Source organism: Balaenoptera physalus (assembly GCF_965194825.1).
Source record: "Balaenoptera physalus genome assembly, chromosome: 1".
NCBI classification, from domain to species: Eukaryota; Metazoa; Chordata; class Mammalia; order Artiodactyla; family Balaenopteridae; genus Balaenoptera; species Balaenoptera physalus.
This window is the reverse complement of record NC_138882.1, coordinates 36221488-36248442: the sequence shown is the minus strand read 5'-3', so window position 1 is coordinate 36248442 and position 26955 is coordinate 36221488. Positions and strand designations below refer to the sequence as shown.

The window sequence follows — 26955 nt, the reverse complement described above, 5'->3', positions numbered from 1 at the left end:
AGTCTAGCGGTTCTTGGGAAACAGCACCTTTTTACTCAAATGTGTCGTCTCCTTTAGACTTCGCTACTGCTGCTTCTGCCGCCCCTCACCAGCCTTTGCAGTGCCCTGTGCCCTTGGAGGTGAGAATGGGGGGGACGATGCCCGATTTGCGGGGAGGGCGTGGAGTTCGCCTTCAGCTCCATCAGCTTGGGGGAGGGGGGGCTGAGTTGGCAACTCTCCTGGTGGGAACTGGATGGACTGCGCCTTCATTTCCCCTCCAGGAGAGTCAGAGAAGAAGCGCCTGGGCCAGGTCCGCTCCTTTGGCACAAGAGGTACTGAGGTCTTCGCTCTTCCCGGGGGTCTTATTCCTTCCCACGTTGCTCATATCACCCGTTCTTAATATTGCTAGCTCTCCATTCCTCGAACTGCCAGTCTCAGGCTGTGCCAGAGATGCCCCCGTCTCTGCAGTGCCAGGGCGGTGGGGTGGAAGGAGCGGCCAATCCGAGGTCTGGTGAAGGTGGGGTTGAGGGTGGGCGCAACCATAAGAGAGTGCTGGAATACAGATTCCTGAGCTGGGAGGGTGGGAGTGGGGAACTGACTTTCCACCACGCAGTAGGGATGTTTTCCCCGTACAGTTTGGTGGTGGATGGGAAGAGAGAGGTCCGGTTGAAGGACTTGGAAACGAGGTGTGGCTGGGTTTTTTGTTTTGAGGAGGAGGGATTGAGGACAAGGTGCCACCAGGTGCTAATGTCACCTTTGAGGAGAGGTATGCTGGTAGAGGGGTCAGGGAATTGGGGCTGCTGTCCTATGTGGTGAGCAAGTGGTTAAGGAGGAGACTCTGCTTAGCATGGAGATGCCCTCCTGGCGGGAGCTTAAGGGGCTCCTCCAGTAGCCACGTTTCAGGTTCTTCCCCCAGTCTTCCCCATTGGAACTGGTACCTAGTACTTTGTTTGACATCCAACAAACATTAATTGGGCACCTACTATAATGCCAGACACCATGCTAGGTGCTAAGTCTTCTGAAGGCAATTTAGGGCTATGGAGCACCTGAAATGTACACACAGTAGACACTGTTAACAGCTCTGCACACCGCCAGCCCCCCCCTCCCCCAGCCCCAATTTTGTTACATTGCTATTGGATTAGAAAAATCCAGAGCCCTGTCCACATCCTTTCAAATAACTGTCTGAACTGGATTCCAACCCATCCACCCCCTACCACTATTAATCAGCAGGCAGTCCCAAGGAAAGCTACCTTAGCAAAAGCAACAGTTTGAATGATTTCCTTTGGCTATTTTCTAGGACTTTGTCCTGAGGTGTGAGGAGGCTGCCTGGGATAAAAGGTATCTCAAGATAAAAATGAGACAATGAATGGCACAATGGTTATCGGGGGCCAAGAATGCACTAGACACCCAGCACAATGGGAGACACCATCTCTGGAAGATAGAAGAGTGGGGGTGGGGGGATGTGAAAGGGAAATCTCGTCCAGTGGTATCTGGGCATGTGCAGCTGAGCACGTCATGATGCCGGAACTGTGGTATGTATAAGGAAGGTCTGGCAGATGGGTGCTAAGGAGGGATTGGAGGGGCAGGGCAGGGCAGCACAGGCAGCCAGGCTGCTGGGTCTCCTCTCTAGGAGATTGCTGAAATCTTAGAGCTGGAAAGAGCTGTCAGGGATTGCTTGTGGATCCTTTCAGAGAGAGCCTCTGAGGATAGCAGGGTGAGAGCTAGGGAGAGGAGCAGGGCCAGGGAGGTGGGGGCCAATGGGGCTTTAGGATATGGGGGAGATATCTGAGGTCTTTCTGTGCCAGGGATACTCTACTCTGGGGCTTTAGGCCCTTGGATGGGTTGACATAGAAACAACATGTGGTTTCTGAGTGGTATGGAGTTGTGTGTGGTGTGTGTGTGCTGGAGAGGAGGAGTTGGTATGGAGCAGGGAGGACTGAGTGAAAGCTGCCTCAGAGTCTAGGTCCCAGGTAGGGAATTGGGAGAAATGGAGGGGAGGGAGTGGGGTCAGAGGGAGGGGTGAGTGTGTACTGCAGCCACATGAAGTCACCATATGTCCCCCCTCTGGCCTGCGTGCTCACTGAGCTATAATTAGCTCTGGAGGGCATGTGGTGCTGGCTCACAGGAGTGTGGCACTTGGGATGGCCAGCAGAGTAAAGAGTACTCAGAGAGGTGCTGGTGCTGGGCGAACTCTGAGAGGGGGTGTTTCTAGGGGACCTTTGCTGAATTGGGTGTGGCCTGTTAGGAACTGAGAATGTCATGGGGAAATAGCAGTGGGGGAAGGAGCTCTAAGCCAGGATGGTATGAAACTCCAGGGCTGGCAGAGCCTGAGGACTCCCCTCTTATCTTCTGGCCGCTGGCTCACCAGTCACACAAGAAGCATGATTGCTGCCCAGCTCGTTGCTCTGCTTTCAGAGAGCATTGGGAGCTGCAGCCCCCCACCTCCCTCAAGTGTCTTCTGTTCCCCCAGGTGAAGTCAGTTCTAATCCAGAGCAGCTTCTTGCCTGTCAGTCAGGGGCTGAGAGGCCTTGGCTGGGGTTGCTTCATTCTCAAAGAGCTGGAGGAGAAACTATCACCAGTTAATTCAATTGGTCATACTCCAAGTGGTGCTCAGTGCTGACCCCCAGGCTGTGCCAGAGACTGAATATTTGATCACATGCTACTCTGTATTGCTCCCAAATGATTACTTGTATATCTTATGTTCTTTCAAGTAGACTGTGAACTTCTTAAGGGTAAAGATTGTATCTTACTTGCCTTTTGTATCCATAACAATTCCTAGCTAAGTAAGTAATCTACTACAGCACAGGAAATCTACTCACAGTAATCGTTGGATTGAATTAAAGAGGTCTGTCTTCAGATCCCCTGGGTTCAATGAAGCCTCCTTGCAACTAGAAATATTTAACCAGGAGCAGAGGATCCTCTGGGGACCCAATACAGTGGTATTACATCAGAGGGAGAATTAGATTCTATAGGCAGTGAAGTGAAAATTCCTAAATCTCCCATAAAGCCATGGTATGTGGTTTAGGTTTATAACTCTGAATAATAATACTAATGTACAGATACAGTATATATTATAGAGTAATTATAAAAATACATAATGTATACAATGATTTAAAAGAGTATTTAAGTACAAGTATAGTTTTGTAGTTAAGTGTCAGATGAAATAGCTGGTTTGCATTTAGAGGCCTTTATTGCTCACTTTGCCCAGCCAGCGGAATTTTATTTATTCTCATAAATTAAATGCATGTCTGATGTGACTTCATGGCCACTGTCTTCAGATAGATAACTGTCATTTTAAAGGAGAGATAGGTTTCCATTTAATTTAAGAAAAACTTCCTTAGGACAATGAGGGATTCCTCATTTAGTAGTGAGCTCCTTATTCCTGAAGGATAATCAAGTAAAGACTGAACTGTCAGGGATGTTGTGGAAGGAGCTCCCTCCCAGGGTGGGAGGTTGGCCTGCATAATGTCAGAAAACCATTCAAGCAGGGATCTGCAGTTCCAAGTACGGGCAGGGGTGGGCGTGGGCACTGGATGATAGAGGTTCTTGACAGCTACTACAGAAGAGGATTTTCCTGTGTTTGGCTTAGAGCAGGGGTCCCCAACCCCCAGGCCGCAGACAGGTACCAGTCCAAGGCCTGTTAGGAACCAGGCAGCACAGCAGGAGGTGAGTGGTGGGCCAGCGAGCGAACCTTCATCTGCCGCTTCCCATCGCTCCCCATCTCTCACATTACCACCTGAACAATGCCCCCGCCAACACCGTCCGTGGAAAAATTGTCTTCTACGAAACCAGTCCCTGGTGCCAAAAAGGTTGCGGACCGCTGGCTTAGAGGATAGCTGCTGAGAGGAGGGCCTGGGAAGTGCGGCCAGGCCAGGAGCTTGGCGTTGACTGTTCCATGAGGAGTGAGCATTCTGGGAGACTTAGGGGGTGACCACCGCCATCTCTAATGCACACGGAGCCCTGGGCTCGGGAGATTAGGCAGTGGAGCTCTGATGGATGGTGGTAAGTAGAAGGGTAGGCTGGGACCAGTTCCTTGACCTCAGCTCACACTAGGCCAGTTGTGGAGTACCCCAAAATTTTGGCCCTTGTTTGGGACAGAGCACATGGAACAAGTGGAATTTTCATTCCTTCATTATTATCCTCATCCTTCCCTCCTTTCCCTCTCATACATTCTCACAGAAATTCAGGACCACATATACTCTTATACTCTTTCATGACCAGTGATACGCTTTCATGATCATGCACACACACAAAGCTCTCACGGCACCCATGAGCTCTTATGAACATACATGATTTCATGACTCCCAGATGCATTCTTATGACTGCACACACACATGCATTCTCACGACCACAGTCGTATACCATCATGAGCCCTGACATACACTTATGACCACACACATCGACACACAATCTCACCGTTATGCATACCCACTTATGCTCTCTCATACACATGCGCTCAGGACCCCATTTTCATGACCATACTCTTACACACACACACACACATGCTTCTCTTTCATGATTACATATTTACACCACAAATTCTCATAACTATGCACTTACACACTCTGTTGTGTGAATATACATGCCTTCCCCCACGTTCTCTCTGTGTCATAACCACATATAGCCCCCACACTTTTGTGACCACATACACTTACACACTTTTGGTGGTGCCTACATTTCTCTGGGCAGTTCTGTGTACTCTGGACCTTTCACACCCCAGCACCTGGCAGCACTCCCTTCTGGTGTTCCTGATTACCCCTGAGCAGTTCTGTTTTCTACTATGTGACAGCTCTCTAATCTGATGGGCTGACCTACTAATGCAGAAACTTCTGAGCAGTTTTTTGTGAACACCAGAGGACCCATATTCGTCCCACACAGACCTCTAGTTTGAAAGATTTTTATCCTCCAAATAAATGACATTTATTGCTTTGTTTCTTCTTTTGCAAACATTATTTGAAGACATCTATAAGTGTTAATCAATGGTTCTGATTAACAGAAGATGGTTAGGGTTACTGTACTTAATGATGTAAGTTCAGCGAAAGCCAGGTCCTGCCTATCTTAGCTTTTGTAAATAAATGATCTCTACTAGACATTTAGAATGTGGGTCCCCAGTGTCACCTGTGTAGCCTTCCCAGGTTTTTTTCTCTGTTGCATTGATGTGCTGCCTCTCTGAGAGAACATGTATTTATTTTAGCAGAGGTCTCTGTAGACAATACTTACCAGGGATCTTCTAACCTCTTTTTAGGCTTGGAACCCTTTTATACAAATGAAACCTTAATCAGATGTCCAGTAAAATTGACAGACTTGGAGTTGATGAGATTAAAGAAAGGAAAGAGAGTTCAGAGCCCTTTGTGTCTGTCTCACCTCTTTCCCCTTTTTTCGTCCTGGGCTGCCCCAAAGGTACTCTATCATAAAGCCCAGTTTGCAAATCCCTGGCTTAATTTAAAGAGGTAGTTGTGATGGCTGTAATTTTGGTTATTTCAGAAGTGGAACTATTTTGGAGGTGCACAGAGACTTTCAGTCCTCCTTTCCCCAGTAGCCTTTGACATTAGTCCTCCTGGGGTGGTGAGAATGCGAGTAACCATACGGCTAGGCATGCCCGGGGCAGCTGCAGTTTATATCTGTGTCCTGGTGTGGTTGTTAACAGTGCCTCCATTCACTATCCTGGTTTGGACAGAAAGTTGTTTGCTTACCCAAATGATAGGCCATGTCTTAGCAAGAGGTGGTTCATAACTAACTCCTGGGGAGCAGCTGGAGAGATGGGCTTCACAGATATGCGCCCAGAGGAACCTGTCAGATAGAGAGGCCTCTTCCTGAATCAACTGAATGTGCCGACATTCAGAAGTTGAGTATCTGGGCTGGCAGTCAGTGCTAACCTGTGCTTGGGTAGCATTTTATACTTTTCAGAACAGTTTCATGTCTCTTAACTCCTTTGACCCTCATGACACCCTGTATGATCACTGTATCGTGTTGTGTGTTATGACCTTCATTTTCCAGATTTGGGAACCTGATGCCCAGAGAAAGTCTAACTGCTGGCCTTTTAGGGGCCCAGGGAACTGGATGATTTAGAAGTGATTTGTGGCCAGCAGTGAGAAACTGTCAATAAAGCTTTTCCAAGAGTGTTTTTCCCTTGGAAGGCTTACTGTAGCTAATATAGATTTTTAGTTTTCTTATTGTAATTGGAGTGGGCCCAGCCTTGAGGTGCTTCAGGAGCCTGGGGTGCTAAGAGTTAACACTTACTGTTTGCTGGACACTGATGTCAACACTTTGCATATATTAACTCTAGTAATCCTCACATCAGCTATGTGAGGTGAATATTATTATCATCTCCATTTCACAGATGAAGAACTGAGGCTCAGAGAGATTAGGTATCTTTCCAGAGTCACATGTCAGTGGAGGAGACAGCCCATCAACCTGCTCCAGAGTCTTCCTTTCAAGGCAGGAGTGGCCTCCATCCTGCTGTAAAGAAGCTTTAATTTTTCAGAGGGGAAGATAAATGAACCTATTCCCAAGCCTTGAGTCAGTATTTTCTATTTTAGAGTTCCCCTTCTTTAAAGTTGGTCAGAGATGCACTTCCCAGAATGACTCTGTCACATGTATCCATTCAGCTCCATGTACGTTAGGACCATGGTAAGTGTTGGAGCATCCAAAGATAATTAGGTTATGGTTCTCACCTTAGAGTCTTCAGATGAGTCTATGTTGCACAAACAGAGGGAAAGGCTGTGCTGGGTCAGTGGAAGAGCCAATCTTATGTATGGGGGGGAATCAGAAAAGGCTCCATGGAGAAAGTGGTATTTAAGATGAGCTTAGAAGGGTGATCAGGAGTTCCTTAGACTAACATGGAAAGGAAGACTGAGGCAGGCCAGGTGAGGTGCTAGAAGCTCATGAGCAATAGGTGGGCTCTGGGAACATGACAGTGAGCAGAGCTAGGGAGTATCAGGGGAGAAGGGGCTTGACTGGGCTTTGGAGAAGAGGATGAGTGAGGGCAAGTCTTCTTGGGATGTTGAGCTGGATAGGGAGAGGAACAAGGGAGGAGGAGAAGCTTCTGGATTAGAGGGAAAGAGAGGTGGGGAGCGAGACTTCATTCCACTGGGAGGATGGTATCTGAAAACCCCACAGGGTGAGGGGAGCTGAGGGCTCAGAAGAATGTGTTCTGTAGTTCCTGTGAGAATGTGGTATGGTATGGGGAACTCAGGCAGTCTCCTTACAACTCAGTATGGAGCCAGCTAGGCAGTAGATGGAGAGAATTGGGTAGGTGGTAGATGAGGCTTTGGAGACAGGTCACTTCCAATGGGGAAGTGGCTGCCTCATGACCATGATGCCTGCTATGCAGAGGCCTTCGCTCAAGCTAGAGGAGGATCAGTGGAGGAGGGCCGAGGTGAGCTATCTCTAGGCTGCCATCTCCCTGGATGAAGGCGAGAAGGGCCGGGGCCCAAGTGCCTTGGCCTCTTGGAAGAAACACGACGCCTGAAGGAGTCATGTCCACTCCCTCTTCCTCCATCCCCTACCCCTCTTTGGAGTCAGACTGGAATTGAATCCTAGCTCTTCCTCTTACTAGCTGTATAGACTTGATTACATGACTTAAGTCCCAATTCTCACATCTGTGAAATGAGAAGAAGAATTGTGTCTTCCTTGCAAGGAACTGTGAGGATTAAAGTAAGTTAATATATGTCCACTGACAACACAGTGTCTGGCACATGGTAAATATTGAATAAATCATAGTTGCTATTATAATTATTATTTTCCTAGATGACCACTTCCCTCCCCATTTTCTCAGGTCTTCACCCTACCTCCAATTGGGTGGGTATCAGACCTTCCTCTTTTACCTCTTTACCTTGAAGCGCCCACTTTGTGTGGCTCATGGCCCACTTAGACTTGAGCACAGCTCCTGGAAGCTTTGCCCTGGCCCTTTGGCTTCTATGGGAGCTGGTAGCTTTGCCTTTGCTGAGCTGTCTCACCATGGTGGGGCCTGCCATCTGGCAGGGCAGTGGGGAGCCAGCCTGTCTGTGTGTGCATGTGGCCAGCTAGAGCATCAGACCCAAGTGCCCATCCCTCCTGTTTGTTAGGGAAAGATGGGGGTGATTTTTGGGGAACCAAAGAGGCCTCAGAGTCTGCCTCTTCTGTGTTTATAAGCCCAGAGGCCTGGTTTTCATCTGACCCCTCCCTCCTCACACACACATAAGCTCAGTCTGGAGCCCTTCTCTGTTGTGTCACAGCCTGCCCACACTCCTCACTGGCAAAACCCCTCACATATGTTTGCTTTGGGGGCTGGTAGCTTTCCCCTCTGAATCAGGACTTGTGAGTGTTACTTAGAAATTATGCAGGAGTTGAGGAGGCTTCTGTTAAGCTGAGATGATAATTGCGCTATTTAAAGATGGCCATGGAACCAGGAAGAGCCAGGCGTCCCGACGTGGCTGTCTTCAAGCTCCCTTCTGCTCACCATGCTTGTGCAGTTTGTGGGGACAGGGATAGGAAGTCCTGGACAGTCATCTCAGGGGCATCTGTCTGGCATACATCTCTGGCCTCATCTTCAACCTGCTCTACATGATGCCAGTTCACTAGGGGAAGTGGAGTCGCTACCTGGCTCTTGGTTTGGAAGGAGGCTGGGAAAGGGCTGATGGCACTGAAGCCAGCTTCTCAGTTACCAGAATGACTAGGAGGATTTGAGGAGGCCAAGTCAGACCAAATAGCCAGCACATCACTGTAGGCAGCCTGAGGTCCTATGTTTCCTTCCTGAGAACTTCCCAACTGCTTTCCTATAAGGAACCATAAAAAACCCACCCACAGGCCCACCTTTGCCCACTACTAAGGTAATTCATACTCCCCTACAATTGTGGGGTGCTTTCTGCTTTTCTAAACTCTTTATCCATGATCTCATCCCTCTGAGGTGGACTAAATAAGGGTTGTGGCTTCTGTCTTACAGTAGAGGCCTTAGTAGGTCATGACAAGCCCAAGGTCACTCAGCTGGTCTGTGGCAGAACTGCAGCTCAGGTCTCCAGAGTCCCCGCTCTGGGCTCCTTCCTCTATATTACACTGCAGGCTGCCTGGAGATCTGTTGGATTGAGTCCCTGAGCTCCTGAGCACATTATACTCTTCTCCAAAAGACAGCCTCTGCCACAGGGGCCCCCTTCCCCAGACTGGCCTTCTCTTCTGCTTCTCATTTCTTCTTGGGATGGGGGTAGGGGAGTGGGAAGGGATGAGGGTCTGGCTGTTGATGAGCTTGGAGAGGTATGATGGGGCCAATGTGGCCTTTAAACCTCACAGATTGGAGCTTTAGGGTGAAGTGGGTGGGAGAATCAGAGGACTTGCTGTTATTAGCATTAGTGAGATGGCACCTCTGGCAAGACTGGGGTAGCAGCCCCTCCTATCTGCTCCCAGCTGCTCTGTGGGGCAGCGATGTTGGGGTAAGGTAGGGTTCAGACCAAGGTGCTACTTTTCACTTCTTGGAACCCTGCCCTTTACGGTGGCTGTGCGGCTTGGGGAATGGATCCCTGGATCAGAGCGTGTATCCAGTTTCTGTGTCTGGGAACATGTGTATGTCCTAAGTCTCCAAGTTCCTGTGTCGCCCTGTGTGCATGTGTGGGCACGCCCACATGCTGCCTGAACTACTGGGCCCTCTGGGAATGGCTGTGGGTATGAGCTTGGGAGTTCTCAAGCTGGCACTCTAACTTTTATCTTATCCAGGCCCAAGTTTCTCCCCAGCCTCACCTTGGCTACCCCCCATTTCTGGGGGAGGGGATAAGAGGATGACAGGGGGTTCAGGTAGAAGAGACGTGGCCCGTTTTTGGTTCCCCTGCTAGGTTCAACCTTGCCACAGGCCAGAGGTTCCCTGTGTCTGACTTTTCACCTCACACTGGGTCCAGATGCCGCCTGTCCTCTCCCTGACCCTCCCAGTCTGCCTATTGCCCAGTCTGCTACCTGAGGGGTGAACAGGAAGCTGTCCCTGTGTCTCCCAGATGGGGATGGGGTAGGGAAGGAAGGAAAGCACCATTTACAGGGCTTCTCTGAGTGTTCATCACTGTGCTGGGTGTCTCACATCCCATCTCTCATAAAACAGGAGCTCTGAAGACAGCTCCCTCTGAAAACTGATTAAGGTGGTAGCCTTCCAGCAGTGAGCAGGGAGGTTGGAACCTGATGGCAGGCAGAAATCCCTAGCTGCATGCTGCCTTCCTCGGTTCACCTTCCTTTGCTCTGACCACTGGGATTCCCTGTGCCAGGCTCAAGGCGTTACTGCCAGGCTGTGCACATGCTAACCACCCTAGCTGGTGACTTCCGACAGTGCCAGCATTGGGCAGTTACATGGAGGGAGAAGATTCCCAGACATGAACAGGGGCCCCACATGGAAGCCCTGCCCTAGGAGAGTAACATCTCCCCCACCTACCAACATCAATCCTTTACATCATTCTGCCTCTGCTCCAACCCAGAGGTGGTAGGCCATGAGTTCAGAATGGAAGCCTGCTGTCTGCCAGGTTTCAGGAGTAGGGGATGACTTGAGCCAGAGCCTCCTCCCTGAACGATGGGCATGGAGCAGGTCAGGGCTGTCTGCCTGCCCCAGTGTCCAGCCTGTGCCTTTTCAAGGAGCCATGTTGTGCCAGTGGTCAGGGTAGGAGCTACTCTCTCCCTGTTTCCTATGAACCCAGTAGTCCATCCTGTATGGGACTCATACCCACTAAGAGCCCTTTAACCCCTTCTGTGCTTGCCTTGGCCTGAATGTGGGGGAGAAACCTATGGGGTGGGGCAGGGACCCTATTTCCTCTCCTCCCACTCTCAAAGCCCCAGGTCTCAGGAGGACTCTGGGCAGCCTTCCGGCTGCTCCCTTGCCGCTTACTGAATTATTTCTATATTTGGCCAGCAAGCCACATGGGTGGGGGAACCACTCCACTGCAGCTGCACTTCTGACAGCTGTGGGTGGGGGAAGCTGGTGACAGAGGCTACAGCAGTGGGCATGTGCATTTCTTGGGAGAACTAAGGAAGGCACCATCTGAGTGAGTAAGCCCAGAGAAGCGGCACGCGCCAACTCCTCACCCTCTTCCCCCACGTTCTGGTCCAGGTTCCTGCCTCCTCTCCCCTCATCCACCTCCTGGATGCCCTTCTCTGCTCAGCTGTTTCTCACAACAATCTCTTCTCCCACAGACCACTGCCCTCCAGAAACGATGGTTGTCGCTGGACCCAGCTGGGACTCTGCCAGGCTCCAGTGCTCAGTCTAAGGAAAGGGCCCTCTTCCAGCCCTGCTCTCCCTGTCTGTCATGGCCACACTCAGCTGCTGCCTGCTTGCCTGGGGACATAGGGCACCCAGCCCCAGCGCTGAGAGGTTAAACCAGGCCCTCTCGCTCCATTTCACAGGGGCACTCTGGGCACCAGGCCCCTTTCAGACCGAGAGCAACTGATGCCATGGGTGAAGCCCCTGCCCGTCTGTTCACTCACCTGGCACTGCCTGCTCTGAGACCCCTACACGGGTCGCCCTGGAGGTGCCAACCCTGTGAACCCCTCCCCTGTGCCCTGACACTGAGAAAGCCCTGCCCACCCCCACCATGTGTGAAGTGATGCCCACAATCAACGAGGGGGACCCCCTGGGGCCTCCCCATGGAACGGATGCTGACGCCAACTTTGAGCAGCTGATGGTGAACATGCTGGATGAGCGGGAGAAGTTGCTAGAGTCCCTTCGGGAGAGTCAGGAGACTTTGGCGGCGACACAGAGCTGGCTCCAGGATGCCCTGCATGAGCGAGACCAGCTCCAGCGCCACCTTAACTCTGCCCTTCCCCAGGTAAGGCCTGATAGTCTGCATCTCCCTCATCCCCTCCCCTCACCCAGCCTTTCAGAGCCCTCAACTTCTGGGTCCTCAGCTCTCTTCATCTATTAGCATCTCAACAAAGGGAATTCACAGAGCATTTACTCTCCTTCACCTTGCTTCATAATACTTTTCCCTGTTACTCCCAAGCTCCTCAGGCTGAAATTGGCTCCACCTGGAGAAAAGGATGGACTTTGATGCAGGAAGAAAACCCAGCCTTAGTTGCCAACTGCAGTGAACCCATGCAGCCAGAAGGTGGCAGGCTGTACTGGAAAGACACCTCCACCTTGGCTGCTCCTCACCAGTGTCCTATTCTTGGAAGTGGTGGGTGGCGAACCACAGAGAATGGAGATGGGAGAAGCCTTAGAGGTTATCTAGTCCACCTCTCATCGCACAGATGAAAAAAACAAGAGGCATCACATGGAAAATTATAGGCAGAGCTGTGATACCCCTCTTATTCTCCTCAATCAACATGACTACTAGCAATAATAGTCACCATTTATTGTGTTTTCTGTGTGCTAAGCACTTTGACTGGAATTTCCTTCACTAAATTCCACAGCGATGAAGTTAGTGCTGTTATCGCCATCATCTCTAATTTACAAATGATGAAGCTGAAACTTGAGGAGATTGGTAAACTGCTCATGGCCACCCTGCCTGTGGGGGTGCTGCAAGGGTTAGGGAGGCAGCCCTGAGGGGCCACACTGCTCAGGACTCAGCTCCAGGCCCTCTCCCCACGTGTGGGGAGAAGAACCAGAGTGGCTGAGTTTCCTACCCAGGGTCCAGAAGGGTTCGGGGGGCAGAGTCTTGTGATGCTTTGTAGATAGGAATATGGAGCCCTGGTGAGGAACTGGGGTGGGAGATGGGCCCATCCTACCCCACTGTGTTCGGAGCCCTGAACAAACCCCAGGATGAAGGAGTCAGTCCCTGCCCCCAGGGAGCTCGTACACTAGAAAGGAGATAGACAAGAGCCCAAATGATAGGAAGAAAATGTGGAGGAAGAGAAGAGAGGCCCCCAAAGGATTGTTAAAACAGTGTCAAGACCTAAAATAGCTGCCAGATAATTGATCCTCAGAGCAACACTTGAGGGAGGATTGTCTTTCGGATTAGAGGTTCAAAGGGGTTAGGTATCTTGTCCAAGGTCACAAACGGGCAGAGCTGAGATTTGATCTCAACCCCTCACTGGGAGCTTCATGAGGGCAGGGATTATGTCTTTCCTGTTACCGTGTTTCCAGTGACCAGCACAGGAACTGGTACATGGTAGGTGCTCACAGTGCTGGTGTTCTTAACAGTTTTCAGAGGAGGGAGGAAGCCTTCCACTGGGAAGTCTGGAAAGGTCCCAAGGAGGTGTGTCCTTTGAGATGGGCTTTGAAAGATCAGGTGTTGACAGAAGATTGGGCTTTCAGGGGTGGGGGGAGCCCACTAAGCACAGGTGTGGAATTAAGAAGTTTACTAGTGACTGTCAACAGCGGTTACCCAGGTTGACCAGGTCTTAGGGTGTATGGAAAGGAACTGTGAGAGAGAAGCTGGAAACCAGGATAAGAAGTTTGTATTTAATGGTGTAAACAACATTGTGCTTTGGGAGATTACCCTGGCAGCAGTGTGTCAGAGAGGTTAGAGTTGGGGAGGGACATTACTAATATTAAACCGGAAGTGAAACTCCCCTCCATCCACTTCTAAAGGGAAATGTCACTGGATTGTTGGAGAAACAGAAATACAAAATGGGAGGGAGGACATAATCAGGTTATATTGGTGGCTGGAGGGAGAAGGGGCCGCAGGGCTGACTTGGTGACTTTCTCACTCTTATATCTAACTGTATTCCCTTGCACCCTACTACATACTTGGAATGCTTCCCCTCTTGAGAAGCACATGCTTAGTAGTATGGATGGATAGGGATTTTTCTGGGGACAGTTGGTGGAAGTAAGGGACGAGTGAGAGGATCCCACCACTGACTTGGGCGTGCAGGATACTGCTTAGGTGGTGGATCCCCAAGCACTGAGGGGCCTTGGGGGTTTTCAGGAATTTGCCACCTTAACCCGGGAGCTGAGTATATGTCGGGAGCAGCTTCTAGAGAGGGAGGAAGAGATATCAGAGCTGAAAGCAGAGCGGAATAACACGAGGGTAAGTGGGGTGACCTGGCGTGTGTTTGTGCTTTGGGGGTGGTGGGTATGACCAAGGGAGCAGGCATGGCCAGGGCCAGGACATCCCCAGCCCTATCCTAAACTCCTCCTGCCTTATATTCTGGGGTGATAGTCAGTTTGTTCAACCATCAGTGCTAGGCTTTTCACTTCTAGTTCGGGGTCATGGGAAAGGTTGGGGTCTTGGGAGAGAGGCTAGGGCAGGTATTCAGTTGGGGCAGCAGCTGTTTACCCACATGGAAGTATTTCACCATTCTAACAATGGTACACATGGCAGTACTCGTGTCTGCTGGGTGTTCATGTGGACCCTGCTTATAGCCCCTGGGGCATAGGCTCACAGCCCTTCCTCTTGCCCTCCCCTTCTCTCTGCCAGTTGCTTCTGGAACATCTGGAGTGCCTAGTGTCCCGTCATGAGCGGTCACTGAGGATGACTGTGGTGAAGCGTCAGGCTCAGTCACCTTCAGGGGTTTCCAGTGAGGTGGAGGTGCTGAAGGCTCTCAAGTCACTGTTTGAGCACCACAAGGCCCTGGATGAGAAGGTACCTAGGCTGGCCCACAGCCTGCCTCCACCCCCAATCCAGCCAGGCTTCCCCAGAGCCTCTGTGCATCCCTTCTCTGAGATTTCTGAATCCTGTGTTTAGGGAAAACTGCCGTCTAGCTTCGTAACTGGCTCCCTCCTACAATTAATCCAATTTCCAGGTCCTCCTATTAGGTTCCCTCTCAGAAATTTGCCTCTTGGCAGGTCCTTCTCTTTGCCTTATGCTCAGTGGTGGTAGACCAAACCCAGCCTTCTCCAGCTTGAGTCCAGTGGGGTCCCTGTTTCGTTCTTCATCTCCCCTTTTATCTTGGACAGGTGCGAGAGCGGCTCCGGGTGGCCCTGGAGAGAGTGACCACCTTGGAAGAGCAGTTGGCGGGTGCCCACCAGCAGGTAAGCTGCTTGCCCTCCCTCCATCTGTAGACTACAGCTCCTGGAAGCCAAGGCTGGTTTACCCCTTTTCCCCACTCTGTTCCTCATCAGATTTCTCCCCTCTGTCTTAACTGGAGACTGTTAGCCAACAGGAGACATCTCTCTCTAGGAGGTGGGAGACTTGGAAGGGTCTAGAATATATAGGAGGTTCTCTTCTCTTTGACTCACTGCCCTGGGGACTGTGCCCTACAGGTGTCTGCCCTACAGCAGGAGGCAGGGGTTCAGGATGGAGTGGCAGAAGAGGAGGGGACTGTGGAACTGGGACCGAAATGCCTGTGGAAGGTGGGTCATGGGGAGCTGCAAAGAGGGGACATGTCTTACCCCAGACAGGAGGTGGGGGCCCTGCCCTGCCTTAGGGCAGTAGAGCAACTGCTTGAATTAAATTTGGAGCTTTCTCCAATGTTACCATCTCTCTTTCCTGCTTTCCCCTACCCCATCTGCAAAGAAATCTACAGATTTTTGTTTTAGTGCCCAGTACATACACTGCTAAGCATATAATGTGTTTGTCCACTTGAATTGTTAGGTGCCATGTACCTAAGAGATCACTTTTCTTTCTGAGCCTCTGTTCCCCTAGTCATGCCCCTTTCTAGGTTACAAGAGGCTTAAATAGCAGGTAAAACTAGAAATGATTATGATTTCAAGAGATACACAGGAGAGTGAGAGTGTTCGGTCATTGTCTGGAATGAGCTTCTGGAGCCCAGAGGAAGAAGGGTGTACCTGGAGGTGTGCTCTAAAATTGAGGGCAGAGCTGTGATCTGCTCTGGTTGTGCTGTCCCTCTTCCCACCTCCCCAGGGCAGGGCAGGGGAATGGGATGCCCAAGGCTCTGATGACTGACTGATAGTTCACTGTCTCTGGAGCATGACGCGGGCCAGGTAGAAGAGCTGCAGGAGCTCCTGGAGAAGCAGAACTTTGAGTTGAGCCAGGCCCGGGAGCGACTGGTCACCCTGACAGCAACCATGGCCGAACTTGAGGAGGACCTGGGCACGGCCCGCCGGGACCTTATCAAGTCGGAGGAGCTGAGCAGCAAACATCAGCGGGACCTCCGGGAAGTGAGCAAGGGCCTGGGCCTGACCCTATCTTTCTGGGTGCAGGTATTTGGCACTCAGGAAGGTAGCTGCTGGACGTCCTGGGTGTAGAGGGAGAGCCAGGCAGGGGCTGAGGAGTGTAAGACTGAACACTTGGTAGGGTCCAATGTGGGGAGGAGTGGTGGGAGGGATGGATCAAGGTCAGAAACTGATAAGGTAATGTGGAGGAGATATAGCCAGCCAGATTTGGTGGGGAGGTGCGGACAGGATGAGGGCAGGAAACAGATGATGACCTTCATCTCATCCTCTCCTGTACCGCTCAGGCTCTAGCCCAGAAGGAGGACATGGAGGAGCGAATAACCACACTGGAGAAGCGCTACCTGGCTGCTCAGCGTGAGGCTACATCGATTCATGACCTCAACGACAAACTGGAGAATGAGCTGGCCAATAAGGAGTCCCTGCACCGCCAGGTAACTCATGCAGATGGGGTTGGGGGACACTGTACTTGACCCTGGAGGTCCTAATGATCGTGCTGGAACCTCCCCTTGGTGGCCCAGGAGACCCTGAGGTGCTGGTCACCTTGGGAAAGGGAAAGTCAGGTATCTCTGGGTAGCCAAGAATCAAGATTGCCCCCTGCTGCTTCTGACCTATCACTTGCTCTCTACTGAGGATGGGCCAGGGGGTGGGGGAAGCTTCAGTGCTCCCTATTGACTCTTCTCCCCACCCCCCATTTTGCTAGTGTGAGGAGAAAGCCCAACATCTGCAGGAGCTGCTGGAGGTAGCAGAGCAGAAACTGCAGCAGACGATGCGCAAGGCTGAGACACTGCCAGAGGTGGAGGCTGAGCTGGCCCAGAGAATTGCAGCCCTCACCAAGGCAAGTGGGCCAAGGGCCTGGGGATCTTCCTCTGTTCCCTGCTTCCTGAGCTCTTATGTAGCCAGGCAGTGAATGGAGAGAGTGGGAGGCACGTTGGGCTGGGGGCCAGGAAACTGCTTCTCATTGCATGACTCCAGGAAACACACTTTGTTGTGTCTGTCAGATGGAAGAGTAATCCCTGCCCTCATCACCCCACAGGGATGTGACAGTCCCATAAGAAGGGATGTAAGAGTACTTTAATAAGTAGAAGAAACTGTGCTGATGCAAAATATTTTTATTATCATTTATACCATTGTAGTTAATACTTCCTTTTGGGGGGCTCTGAAGTGGAAAAAATAGGACTTTCATTTCTGGAAAGGTAAAATCTGAGAGGAAATATGATCAAAGTTTATACATCTCTGAATGGGGTGGGAGTTTAGGCTGAGCATATCTTTTTTTTTTTTTTTGTCAAATTGAAGCATTCTAGATCTAGGGACCATCCCTAGCTGTTTGAAGGATTCAGCTTTTGGACAAATAAAAGGGAATATAATTTTACCCAATGGATAGTTAATTTCATGGAGGTATGCAGGCTGAAAACATCCTAGGTCTGGAAGAGCTATGTAAATGCATGGACCTCTACATGTGGTAGCTTAATCAAGAGAATTTAGGAGTGTTTACAGTGGGTCGGAGGCTTTCAAGGGTGCCTCATGTGGGATCACCATAGCTACCCACTCAAGCAATGGAGAGAAGAAAACCAATATTTAGTAAGCATCAGACCCCAGAGCCTCTGGAGGATAGAGGCTGGCCATTGTGCCAGTGTGGCAGCTTGGGGGCTCTGGGGATGGAACCTGCAGCCTGGCTGTACCTCAGTAGACTCAGGACCACGTTTGCTTCTGCCACTGACTTGCTCTGTGACCTGGGAAAAGTCACTCCCTCCCTAATTGGGTGTCTGTGTCATTATCTCTGTGATGATGTCATCATCTCTATAATGATGGGGTTGAATTTGGTCATCTCTAAGGCCTTTCAGGCCCCTAGGAATGAAGGGCAGAGTTTAAAGTGCAGCAGAAGACATTATGTGTGGGATGCTGAACAGTCAGGTTTAGTAACTCTCAAAACTGACAAGAAAGGATGGACTGAAGTGATTAATATGTTCAAGGGAGTCATAGTAGAAGGGCTTTAAGGAGGGATTTCCTGACTGTAAGATGTGTGATTGTCTGGAATACCTTGTCAGAAGAGGCAGTGGGGTCTCCATCTCTGAAGATGCATGAATGGAAGGGGAGACCACTCTACTCAGGCTGGTTTAATAACAAAGGTAATCACCATGGCTAACATTTGTTGAGTGCTTACTGTGTCCTAAGTGTTTGCCATGGATTATCACCTTTAGTCCTTGCAATGGGCATAGGTGCTGTTACTACAACTGAGGAGATAAAGGCTCAATAGAGGTTCAGTAACTTGCCCAAGGTCACACAGCTGGGAAGGGAGGGAGCCAGGATTTGAACCAGTCTGGTTTGAGTCCATGCTCTTAAGGGCAATTCCATCTATCTGGAGGCATAGAGATTTATGGTCGCTCATACTTTCGAGTGGAGTTTTTTTCTGGAAGCGTAGGGAGAATTTAGCCTCTTGAGCTCCGGGATGTTTCAAGGCTAGCCCTGAGCAGGAAGGAGAGGGTGTGGGTGGGGGGAAAGCAGCAGGGTTGGGGTACTTGGGAAGAAAGGCAATGGTGGTGGCAATTATGCTCCAAGATGGTAAGTGGAGAGCTTGGCTTCATTGGTCCCTGAGGCCCTGATTCCCAAGGGCGGCTCTGGCACCTGGGTGCATGGGATACAAGGTCTGAGCAGGAAGGCAGATGATCTTCAGGCTGCACTGACCCATTCCTCCCTCCAGGCTGAAGAGCGGCATGGCAACATTGAGGAGCACCTGCGGCAGCTGGAGGGACAGCTGCAGGAAAAGAACCAAGAGCTGGCAAGGGTGAGCTTACTGGGCCAGACTCTCGAGCCTCCTCTCAACCCCAGGGCGGCATCCCAGGATGGTCTGTGGATAGGGAAAGGAGGAAGAGTGAGAGCTAGGGAAGGACCTGGCTAGGGACAGAGACAGAGCCACAGAGGGGTGGGAGGAGGTGGTCAGGAAAGCTGCAGACAGGGGCCCCCAGAGGATAAGAAGGGGACAGATGAGTGGGCTGGAACCACAGCAGGAATGAGTGGCTCCCTGGGATTGCAGTGAGATGGCCCTGGGGTGGCTTGGTGCAAGGTGGTCTGGTTATGCAGGTGCGCCAGCGGGAGAAGATGAACGAGGACCACAACAAGCGACTGTCAGACACTGTGGACCGACTGCTTAGCGAGTCGAATGAGCGCCTGCAGCTCCACCTCAAGGAGCGCATAGCGGCCCTGGAGGAGAAGGTGCTGTGGGTGGCGGGTCTGGATGGGCAGGGCTGCCCAGAAGGACGGCGCTGGCGGAAAGGGGCGGAGTGGGTAAAGGTGTGGGTGGAGCCGGGCGAGCAGGAATGGTTGGGATGTGAGAGCTTAGTCAGGAGCGGGGCGGGGGTGGGGGGCTGGGCGAGGCGGGGACTGCGGAGGGGTGTGGAGTGGAGTTAGGCTGAAGAGGAGCAGCCTGGTCTGGGGGTGGGGCGGTCTGGCAAGGAGAGGTAGGGCTGGGAGAGCAGACCGGGAGGCAGATCTTGCTGGAAGGGGAAGGCCTGAGCCGGAGTAGAGGAGCCGGGGTGGAGGGGAAGGGGGCTTCTTGGCTCACAGCTGTTCTCCCCCAGAACACACTGATCCAAGAGCTGGAGAGCTCCCAGCGGCAGATTGAAGAGCAGCACCATCACAAGGTACCCAGCTGCTGGCCAGCCCTGCCAGCCTGGGAGGGCTGAGCTTGCTGTGAGGAAAGAACAGGACTGTGTTTCAAGCAGCTGCCCTGAAACCCAGCACTGTGCTAGCCAGTTTGTTAGTCCATGTACACACATTATTTCACTAATCCTCCCTAAAGCCTATCATAGTAGATGCGTCACCACCACCCACCTGTAAAGAAGAAACTTAGCCATAAGCATAGGGCAGAGAGTGGGTAGCAGAGAGGCAGGACACAGTGAAGGACTCGACAAAAGGATTTGGTGGGGCCTCAAACCTGGTGAAGCTCTTGCTTTCTGGTGATTTGGGGCGGATTAGCCACTATCCCTATGCTAGCAATGTCTGTGAAGTCTGGGAGTTCACTGAGGGCCCCTCTGCTGCCCAGCCTTATTTGTCATGCATTTGCTTGTTAGTGAGGGCTCAGCAGGCCTGTTCTGGTAGAGTCCTTCCAGACAGACCTCTCTTCTGGCCCTGCCCCTGCTAACACTTCTACTCACTTTCCAGTTGGACCTCTTCTCTTTTGGTGTCATCTGTGGGCTTGGCCTTTGGTCCCTGGCTTTGGACTTTGCAGTGCATTCTTCTGCTTCTCCCCAACTCTGCTGTTCTCTTTGTCCTTCTCTCATCTCTCTTCCCCTCCCTCACCCCTACCCCAACCATGGCTCTGCCTGGCACAGGGCCGCCTGTCTGAAGAGATTGAGAAGCTGCGCCAAGAGGTGGACCAGCTGAAGGGTCGAGGAGGGCCATTTGTGGATGGCATCCACTCCAGGTACTGGAGCTCAGGAGGCTGAGCATGCTGTGATGGAGTCCTGGATGGACCTAGATGGACCCTGGGGGAGGAGACTTCCTCCCACCAAAATACCGCCCAGGACCTCAGGGTCCTCCTTATATTCAGGGTGGGACACTGAGGCTTCGAGAACTTTGTAAAGTCATCCAGCTCACTTGGGCAGTTTAGAAGGGAGCACCTGTCCTCTGAGGGATGCTGAGAGGCAAGTAAAGCACAGGATGATCCTTCCCCACTGCCATGAGACACAGAGCATGATTCCTGCTTCCTTGACAGAGGGCACACCCTTGAGAGGGGTCTGCTGAGTTACATGCTCACCCATGTCCCACAGGGCCTGCTCACAGGGAATATCTGGGTTCACTCTAGTTACTTTGAGACACCTTATTTAGGGCTCTGAACCTAATGCTTAAATTAGGCCCATGTTTTAGGGAACTTCTGGATTTTTCTTCATATTTTGTGAAGCATTTGGCAGTGAACTCAGACCTCAAGCCTGCCCTCAGTTCTTTGCCCAGAGAGGCAGGCTGATGATCGAGGAGACTGAAGTAGATGGTGCCACTCAAGGTTCATGGCTCCTGGATATTTTCTGTCCAAACCAAAGTCTCTTAGATCAGAACACATAAGGTTCCCTATGGTCATGCTCTTGTTATATCAGGGAAATAGGGATCAGCTTCTTTGAAGAGAGGTTAAAGGAAAAGTGTACATGTATATGTGCAGAGGGGTAGGGCTTAAATTAGGGAAAGAGATGTTGAACTTGAAGAAGAGAAGCCTGTGGGTTTCTGGGGTGTTAGAGATTTGGGTATCAATTTCAAGTTTGTTAGGAATTATTGTATAGGAGTGTGGAGAGAAGCAGGGAATAGAGACAGAAAATGGTAGTTGGAATTCCTCATACTTCTCCCTTCCTGTAAGTTGCTCAGAAGAGACCAACTCCCTACGCCAATTAAAAAGGCATAGCCCAGAGTACACCAAGCTATTTGGCACTGCTTGCTTTCCTTAATGGTTGGAAATTCTTGGCTTTGACTATAGAAGCACTGGCCCCATCATGGAATTGGGACTGAGTTGCAGGGAAAAGGGGGTGATAAGCAGAAACTCCCCCATCCCTCCAGATACCTTGTGTAATCTGTTGTAGGCTCACCCTGTTCCTTTGCTCTGGGCTCCGTCAAGTTCTAAACTGGGAAGGCATAGGAAAGAAATGTCAGTAGGGGAGGCTCCAGATATTCCAGAGGATCATTACTGTGATCCTAAAATTTCAGGGTTGGGATAGACCCTTGGGGCAATCAAAATGCTTTCTCTAGCCCATGTCTCTGATACAGTGTCAGGGCCTCCTGAAGCTTCCTGGGGATAGGGAGTATGCCTGGCTTGAATTTTGGCCAGGGACTTAGTCCAGAGGAAGACCAGAGGTAGTTGCTAGGGAGAAGACCAAGAAAAAAGACGCTCAGAGTTCAAAGGACTTTTAGAGATCATCCCTTCCAACTTCTCTTGGTGCCATGATCCCTCCCACACATTCTTGTCAGATGGCCAGAGAGTCTCCACCTGAATACCTCTCTGAGGGGAGTTCAGCTTTTTTAAAGCTACCAGTTGCATCATAAGCCAACTCTTGCTATTTGAAGGTGCCTCTTGTGTTAAGTCTAAAGCTGCCTCCCTAGAACTTTCTCCCCTGGATTATACTGATCCCTGGAGCACCAGAGAATAAACCTAATCTCTTGCTTACGTGGCAGCCCTTAAGTCATTAACAAAAGCTCATGTCCTGCTAAGACTTCTCTTTTCCAAGCTAAAGATCCCTTAACTCTTTGGGCCCAGTGGGTGTAAGCTGGGGCTGTCAGTCCTCAGGGCTTGTCTTTTCTCCCCCATCCGCCACTCAAGGGCGCACATAGGCAGTGCAGCAGATGTGCGGTTCTCCCTGAGCACAACCTCCCACGCACCTCAAGGTCTGCATCGTTGCTACTCAGCACTGCGGGAAGAGTCTGCCAAGGTGAGGGGGTGGAGGGGTGAGTGTGGATGGGTCTACCCTGGGGAGTTTGGGGTCAGTTCAGCCACGTGCCTTGCTCCAGTTTCACAGACGGCTGGTGTGTGATGCAAATCCTCCCCCTACCCTCCCCCGTGTCAACGACAGCTGCAGCCTTGGGGTTGGGGCCATCACTGCAACAGCTGTGTCTCGCCTCAACCTCCTGGTGGGCAAGAGGTAGAGGCTGGTGGGTGGTCAGCTAGTCCCTGAGGCCCCACTGAGGCCTGTGCATGTGTACCTGGGTGTGCAGGCACGTATTTCTAGTGGTTGGGGTGTGGGATGCAGGGGCAAGATGGAATTGGCAAGCTTTCTGGAACAAAAGCTGTGGTTTATGGGTAGATGAGAGAGGATGACAGGTTAACTGGCCTTGGGACGGCACCTGAAGTTTTCTGAGAAGCATGTAGTTCATGTGGAGTCTGCCTAGGGAGATTTAGAGGGAACAGGAAAGATTAAGGGCAGAAAAGGACTGACTTCAATCTTTTGGGGAAGTCTGATTCCTTCCTAGCCCCATAATTGTTAACCATGCTCTGTCTCGAGCCCAGATCCTCTACATGCTCTAGGGCACTAGAAGATATAGGTGGAGAGGGAGGGAACTCCTAGTCTGATGGCAGAAGATTCATCTCTGCCATTAGGAAACCCCTAGTGTGAGGGGGGAGTTGAAGTCTGAAGTCATCTCTTTTTCTCTCTCCCCTCTCTCCCTTTCCTCTGTTTATAAGAACACAGCAGCTGCCCAGGAACTCAGTCTAAAGGCTGCAGGAGTGGGAAAAGAGCCCTAAGGGGATCTTGGGGGTTTGGGTCATACAGGATGGGGTTAGAGATGGCCTCTTTCCTTTTCTTCTGCTGCTCTTCTCACACTCCCAGCCCAGTTCTGTGCTCTTTCTGTTTCTGGGCCTTTGTCTACCGAAGGGGTTTGTAGAATGATTTCTGAGAAGCTACCTCCTCTGAGGGTTGATCAGAGGGTCCTGTAATGTGCTGAAACTCTGAGACACAAGACAGTCAGGCCTGCTTGGCTTTTTCTCGTTCCCTATATCAAGTCACCTTTTGTGTGAGTAGAAACAAATAGCCTTTACATAATGCTTACTTGGTGCCAGACCCTGTGCTAAGTGCCTTACATGCATTTCCTAATTTAATCCTCAGCTACCTATGAAGTAGGTACTATTACTATTCCCACTTTACAGATGAAGAAACTGAGGCACAGAGAGGTGAAACAGCTCTCTCATAGCTTGTATTTGGTGGAGCCAGGATTCAAAGCAAGGCAGTATCTGGAATCTGTTCCTAACCATTCTGCTATCTGGCTCCTTGAGTTTGAGTAGTATTTCTTAGACTAACATACAAGTAAGTTACCCAGGGATTTTGTTAAAATGCAGATTCTGAATTAGTAGGTCTGGGATGGGGCCAGAGATTTAGCATATCTAACAAGCTCCTAGGAGATGCCAGTGCTGCTGGTATAGGAGGGGAGGGTCCTGCCCCTTAGTCATCTGGTGTGTCTTATTACTACTCCTCTGCTCTCCTTCTCTGCTAAGGACTGGGAGCCATCTCCACTGCCTGGGGTGCTGGTCCCCACAGCCACCCCTGCCTTTGACAGTGACCCTGAGATCTCTGATGTGGATGAGGATGAGCCAGGGGGTCTGGTGGGCTCCATGGACGTTGTCTCCCCCAGCAGCCACTCAGACGCCCAGACCCTGGCCATGATGCTGCAGGAGCAGCTGGATGCTATCAACGAGGAGATCAGGTTAGGGCAGGGGTGGAGGGCCTGGGAGGTTCCTTGAAGGACAGAGGCTCTTTGTCTTTGGTCACTGCAAGAGAGATTCTACATGTGTTTGCTTGTCTCTTACAGCTGCACCTTAGAGTGCCACAGTTTAGGGACCCTGTGTGGAGCATCAGGCAAGGTTCTGGCCCAGTGCTGGACAGAGAGGGGTAGGACCTCAGATTGACTTCTTAGGCTTCATTTTCTCTCCCAGGTCTATGGAGACTGTGTTCCTGAAGTTCCTGAAGCTAAACATAATCAGTAAAAGTGTAGTTCCCACATACTGAGGCCAACTCAGGGTGAGAGCTTTTGTCAGTCTAATCACAGTCACTGGAGGAGACAACATTATCTCCATTTTATGGACAAGGAAACAAACCAGAGAGATTAAGTGATTTGTCCAAAGCGATGCAGTAAGTGGCAGAGCCAGGATTCAAACTCTGGTCTAAACTCAGTGCACTGTGTCATGCCTCCGGTTCCTAATGAGGCATCAAACAGAAACCATTTGCAGGGAATGTTATGAAGACCTGCACTTTACCCTGCCTTTGTAGAGAGTTTATTAATGTTCGTGACAAACAGCAAGGGAAAATCCAAACCAGAGAACATCAGAGCTTTACAGGGCTGTAGGGGTCATCTGGTTCAATGGTTCCCACACTTTTGGATTTCACAGACGAGCTAAGAAGAAAACACTAGACACACACACACACACACACACACACACACACAGAGAAAGAGAAGGGTACTAACATAGGACTGCCAACTTTCATTCTGCAAAATGAAACATTAAAGATAATTACCATTTCCTATCACAACCATTCTACAAAAGAAACGATATTTTAACATCCCTAAAGTTGGAAAGACATGCTCTGAGAATAAAGATAGGTCCTGCTCCTAAAGAATAGTTGGCATCTTTACATTAGTTGTGTGTGTGTGTGTGTGAGTGTGTACGTGTGTGTGAGTGTGCATACACACATTCCTCTCTGAGTGCCCCCTTCATACACATAACATTATCACTATTATTCTAACTTTTCCATGGAACAGGGAAAGCTCCATCAGGGATCAGTATCAATTAAAGGTCCTGTGTTTGAGAAATACTGACCTAGACCATTCCTGGCATTGGGTATATTGGGAAACTGAGGCCCTATAGATAGTGGTAGGTCAAGAATTCTGACTTCCAGGAAGGTTAATATTCCACTGACTAAATTGCCTCCTTTCCCAGCAACTGCTTTTGTTAAATTAGGGAATTTTGTTACATTAGGCCAGTTAACAAGAAAGAGAGAAAATTGTCTAAGCTGCAGTGGGATAGAACCAACTCTGCCCACAAGGCCTTGTATGTCCCTGCAATGCCGAAAACAATGGGGCACACCTGGCCATTGCCTTCTACCTGGGGTCACTGGGTGGTGACTGCAGGCAGTGCCCACATCTGCCTCCTGCTGGTCCTCTCTGGGGCTAATCATGAGATCCGGTTTTGCCCGCCTCCCAGGATGATCCAGGAAGAGAAGGAGTCCACAGAGCTCCGTGCTGAGGAGATTGAGACACGAGTGACTAGTGGCAGCATGGAGGCCCTAAACCTGACCCAGCTGCGCAAACGTGGTTCCATCCCCACCTCTCTGACTGCCCTGTCCCTGGCCAGCGCGTCCCCTCCATTCAGCGGCCGCTCCACACCTAAGCTTACTTCCCGCAGTGCTACCCAGGACCTGGACCGAATGGGGGTCATGACCTTGGTGAGAGTCTTGGGGCAGTTGATGAACAACCTTGTCATCACTGGGCTTGGCCAAGGGGAGTTGACAAGGCACAGCAGGGCTCACTCTCTCTCATTTGGGCCCCAGCATCTTCTTCTCATGATGTGTGCAGACCCTGGCATACCAGGTCACCAGCATGTCCTTCTGAGTGTGGAAAGGGCTATGTAGTATCTTCCTTACCCTCTCCCTTGGATAATGCTTAAGAAACTCACCCAATGCCCATACCTCTTTCTCTTTTCCAGAGGTAGCCCTGATTTATTTTTTCAAGCCAGTTTTTTGTTGTTGTGTTGTTTTGTTATTTTTTGTTTTGTTTTGCTGTGATATTCTCTTCAGGCCTGTGTGAGGCACTGAATCCTATCTTCTCATCCTAAGACCACTGGGCTCCCCTTGGGGTAGACTTTCAAGCATCCAAAGGGTGAGTCCAAGCTCACCCTTCACTCTCTCTTCCAGCCCAGTGACTTAAGAAAGCATAGGAGGAAGCTGCTGGTGAGTGCTGCCTGATGACCCAGGTACTAATAGGTTAATTCTCCCAGGCCTTTCCCTTTTGGCTTCTCCCCACTGGGCCCTTGAGTCTGAATCTGAACTCTGAGAGGCCCCTAGGGCCTCCCCTCTGCTTTTCTCCATGCTCCTCTGCCTGTCTGGGCTGGGTAGGCAGGCCCCAGATCTCTCCCTCTATCCCCTGACGGCTTCACTGTCTGTTCAGTCACCAGTGTCTCGGGAAGAGAACAGAGAGGATAAAGCCACCATAAAATGTGAGACTTCTCCTCCTTCCTCACCCAGGACGCTGCAGCTAGAGAAGCTTGGCCACCCAGCCCTGAGCCAGGAAGAAGGCAAGAGGTAAATGGAGCAGACCCCATATCGAGCCTCTCCATTCCCAAGTTTATCTCGTCCCTCTCTCTGCCTCTGAACAGGCTGCATCTCACTTGTCCCAGGTGTCTGAACATCTCACTTGTCTTTGAAACACCATCAGGGAAGGACAGTCCCATGTCTCCTTTGGTCACGTGCTCTGATCATATCCCCTTAACCCTCCCAACTCTGACACTTACTGTAAGTTCTTCCTGAAGTCTAACTTCCATCTCTCATGCTGTAATTTAAGTA

At 50.7% G+C, this 26955-nt stretch overlaps 1 protein-coding gene across 14 annotated transcripts in view; it reads left to right on the top strand.

Moving 5' to 3' along the window:
• Positions 1-26955, top strand: part of PPFIA4 (PTPRF interacting protein alpha 4) — a 48274-nt gene that overhangs the window by 2608 nt on the left and 18711 nt on the right. For 10 of the 14 annotated variants that reach the window (XR_014255902.1, XR_014255903.1, XR_014255904.1 and 7 more), the window contains exons 2-19: positions 58-119; positions 11113-11744; positions 13785-13886; positions 14277-14441; positions 14756-14830; positions 15062-15151; positions 15728-15961; positions 16219-16365; positions 16635-16769; positions 18633-18716; positions 19013-19144; positions 19510-19572; positions 20263-20354; positions 22230-22338; positions 23895-24103; positions 25599-25839; positions 26308-26343; positions 26561-26694. Coding sequence is in view for 7 of the 14 variants with exons in the window: in XM_082434465.1 (XP_082290591.1) it covers positions 11511-11744; positions 13785-13886; positions 14277-14441; positions 14756-14830; positions 15062-15151; positions 15728-15961; positions 16219-16365; positions 16635-16769; positions 18633-18716; positions 19013-19144; positions 19510-19572; positions 20263-20354; positions 22230-22338; positions 23895-24103; positions 25599-25839; positions 26308-26343; positions 26561-26694 (2282 nt within the window). In the remaining 7 variants the exon portion in view is untranslated. Of the gene's footprint in view, positions 1-57; positions 120-11112; positions 11745-13784; positions 13887-14276; positions 14442-14755; positions 14831-15061; positions 15152-15727; positions 15962-16218; positions 16366-16634; positions 16770-18632; positions 18717-19012; positions 19145-19509; positions 19573-20262; positions 20355-22229; positions 22339-23894; positions 24104-25598; positions 25840-26307; positions 26344-26560; positions 26695-26955 lie in introns of those variants that run through there. The other 4 variants (XM_082434467.1, XM_082434466.1, XM_082434464.1 and 1 more) reach the window with 2 other exon arrangements.